This window comes from Phaethon lepturus, unplaced genomic scaffold, assembly GCF_000687285.1.
Source record: "Phaethon lepturus isolate BGI_N335 unplaced genomic scaffold, ASM68728v1 scaffold30180, whole genome shotgun sequence".
In the NCBI taxonomy this organism is placed as follows: Eukaryota; Metazoa; Chordata; class Aves; order Phaethontiformes; family Phaethontidae; genus Phaethon; species Phaethon lepturus.
Window position 1 is genome coordinate 92,996 of NW_010514909.1, and position 3,440 is coordinate 96,435.

Consider the following 3,440-nt stretch of genomic DNA (forward strand, 5'->3'; position numbering starts at 1 on the left):
TTGAGGTAGGTTGTGAAAATACAGAAGTGAAGACAATAGGGTGTGTATTGATGAATTTATATTCCCTAGGTTTTAGGGATGCGATTTAAAAATGTGTTCCTGTGTAATACATGACAAGAGGTACTCTGAAGCATCCTTTGGGGATATTCTTAGTCATCTTCCTCCACAGACTGGGGAGGGGAAAAAGATGAGCATCTTCATTTAGCATCATACAGGGAAATCCATCTGATCTCACTTTAAATGTCTAAAGGTCAGAGGTTCAAGTACCTATTTTTGCATGTGGTGACACGTGTACTCTGGAGGTGTCCTTTTCTCCCCATGGACCAAAAGCTGGGAGCTTAGACCACTGGCTAAAATGCAGATAACCTGTTACTAGACGTGCAAAGTTCGGGTGCTGATCCTCTTCTGGAGTCGAGGCCAGAGGAGTGGGGCATGGTGGGTAGCCCTGTCTCTCCGCAGCTGCACATAGCTTTATGACCAGCTCTTGGTAAACAAACCTGCTTGTGAATGTGCCATTTCTGAAGGATCTCCTGGCCTTGCACAACACCACTGTCTGTCCAGATACCCTTGCAGGAGCGTGTATTCATTATGAACTTCTCTGGGAAATGTAGTCCAAGGGTGGACAACCATACCATGAATAAGGGTGATCTATGTGCCACACTGCTACCCTTTATTCCCCAATCAACCAGGTGTTTATAAAGGCTTCCTAACTTCTTTTAGTGTTTCTGGATTCAGTTCAGCATCATGGCAACTGTCTCCTCTCCTGGGCCTAGTTCAACACTTGACTCCCTTTATTTTACATGCTCTCTATCCTGTACACATTTTACCCTAGTTCTCTAGTTGTGTTTTAATAGATGCTGGCCTCTTTCAAATATAACTATGTGAGGGTTGACCATTTCTCTTATTTTTGATATTTCCAGATCAAGTCCAGGGTAAAATCCTATATTTTAGGCCTCAAGAAGCGTCCATGGACAATATTTGGAATTTGCACGAGTGGCGTCCTTTCCACCATTTCTGTAACAATGGTGATCTCCACCATCATGTACTGGAAAAGTGTGAAAAGATCCAGGCTCCACCCACAGGGCAAAATCCGCAAAATTATACGGGGACCTCCGAGACGCACAGTGTGCTAAGCTGCAAAGTGAACTGGCCATCCATTTGTCCTTAATATGCCATATGTAGCTTATGTTATTGCTTATTTCTTTTATTTCTAAAAACAAAGCTCTTTAGCTCTACTTATGTCCCCTACCTCAAAGAGTTTTGTTCTGTCTGTAAAAGAGTACTTGAAAACAGAATGCAGCACATACCTGCTAACTACTCATTTGTATACTGTAATTTTCTAAAGTGACGTTTTCTCATAATCTTTTTAATGCCATGCTCAGTAATAGTCCTATAAACTGCATCACCGTATCACCTGCAACTGTTTTTAAAAGATCATTTTCTACTCATAAACTTCTGTTTGGGTTCAACACTATTATTCCTAGGAAATTAATTCTGAAATGTAGTACAACAATACAGCTGCAGATCCTGGAGCCAATTATTTTCTTGCTCAGTTCTTGCAAGTTAAATAAACACTATGGTGACATGCAGGAATCCGTCCTAATGTGGCGGTAACACTCCTGTAAGTTTTTGTGTTTGACAGTCGTCCATCTCACAACACTGTAATGCTTGCCCAGACTCCTGCTCCATCTAAATTCTCAAAACCTGGACTGGCTCTTTGACTCTCATTTTTTTCAGAGGTGACTTCCAGTAGTCAGCCCTGCTTGTTACATATTTTGGACAAATGAAATTTCTGGGTCACTGTCTGTCCCATAGAGTAAGTCATGTGTTTTCTTTGTACTCTTTTACAGACTCTTCACAAAGGGCCTATGGCCGCCTTTTTGATGCAAACTAAAGATAACCCCATGAAAGCCTTAGGAGTGCTAGCTGGTGTCATGGGCATAATGGTGCTGATAACTATCATGATCTCTACTGCCATGTTCTGGCGCAATAAGCGGTCCAACAAAATCATGCCAGTGAGAAGGATCATAAAGAAGAGACAGTCCCCGCAGTCCCGGACAGTCAGGATGGAGTGGCTGAAGCTCAAGAGGCCCAGCAACGCTGCGGAGAAGTTTGTCGTTGAAGATGATGCCAAGAGCCTACACAATGAGAACAGCAACAACAACATCCAGGTTGCCCCCATGCCGCCGACCGCCCCCTTGCCCCCACCCCCCCCCACCCTGGCTCCCAGGGGTGAGGCCCCGGGCTGGCGGGTGCCAACTGTGTCTGGCTCCCTCACTCCCAAGTTTATAAACAAGCAGCTGAAGAAGAGAGGTCACGGCAGTGCCCACAATGCCCTCGTGTCAGAGCTCAAAATGAAGTTTGAGAAGAGGAACGCAGCTATAGGTGAGCCCCACATCTAGGCATGCTTGGCAGCCCCTGGAGACTGCGGACTGTGGCTGTGCATTGATATATTTATGTGCTGTGGTCTTCCCCATGTCTGTCAGCACCCTGTGAACCGAGAGCAGCTTCTCGCTGCTGTAGCCACCCCTCACCTTCTGCAAGTATCACATGCTACGGAGTCACCCCACCCATAGTAAACGCTGCGGTCTGTGTCCAGCTGCGACTGCAGTTCCTTCGGCTCATGTCCCAGTGCTGGTCCTTCCCTGCAGCTGTCTGACAAGGGTGCTGAGTACCCTCGTGCCAGCCACAGTCTCCCCAGGGGAAGGGTGTTCAGGTAGCCCCTGTTTGGAGGTCCCTACCCAGAGTCCTGGTTGTCAAACAAGGCGCTCTGCAGCCGAGGCACTGGCAGATGCCACTTCTGACCTGGTCTGGCAGGTGGGTTTGAGGTGTCCAAAAACCCATCGCTTTAAATCCCAGACCCACTTTTGAAGACACTGGCCTGGCTGTGGCACCAGCACTGAGTTGATGTGCAGGTCTACAGCAGTGACACTGCAGGCTGCAGGAGGGTAGCGCATAGCTGGTACCCTCTGTCCTCAGGGCACGACATGCTTTTCTAACAGCTGGCGGAGCGATGTGCTCATGGCCTGGGTACCTTCATTCCCAAAAGGGAAGCGGGTAGGCTTCTAAAAGTTCTTCATTCTCCTGCAGCTTGTGCTGGGTTTTGCCAGAGTACATTGACATGATGCGCTTTGCTTCTGCCCTGGACTTGCCTGCTGATGGGGGACCGGAGGGCCACCTCAGCCTTCCCTAGACCAGATGGGGCAAAAGTCGAGTGCAGAAGGTCAGTAGCAGCACTCACTCGATACTGCCTCCTTCTGACACCAGGTCCCCTAATGAAGGGAAGGCCAGCAAGAGAAGGCCATGATTAAAGCAGCAGGGAAGACAAGGTAAAACTGAGAGAAAAATGATAAGTAAAAAATACAGACAAGCGCTGGAAAGTCACATATGTTGGTCAGGGAAGTGTCTGGAAAGATCATTTGGGTTTGTGCACTGCTAGC

At 47.5% G+C, this 3,440-nt stretch overlaps 1 protein-coding gene across 1 annotated transcript in view; it reads left to right on the forward strand.

Annotated features, from left to right (window-relative positions):
- Nucleotides 1-2,705, forward strand: part of CDHR1 (cadherin-related family member 1) — a 44,811-nt gene extending 42,106 nt beyond the window's left edge. The window contains exon 17 of the mRNA XM_010294298.1: nt 1,851-2,705. Coding sequence (XP_010292600.1) covers nt 1,851-2,402 — 552 coding nt within the window. The 3' untranslated portion in view covers nt 2,403-2,705. The remainder of the gene's footprint in view (nt 1-1,850) is intronic.
- The last annotated feature ends 735 nt before the right edge of the window (nt 2,706-3,440 follow it).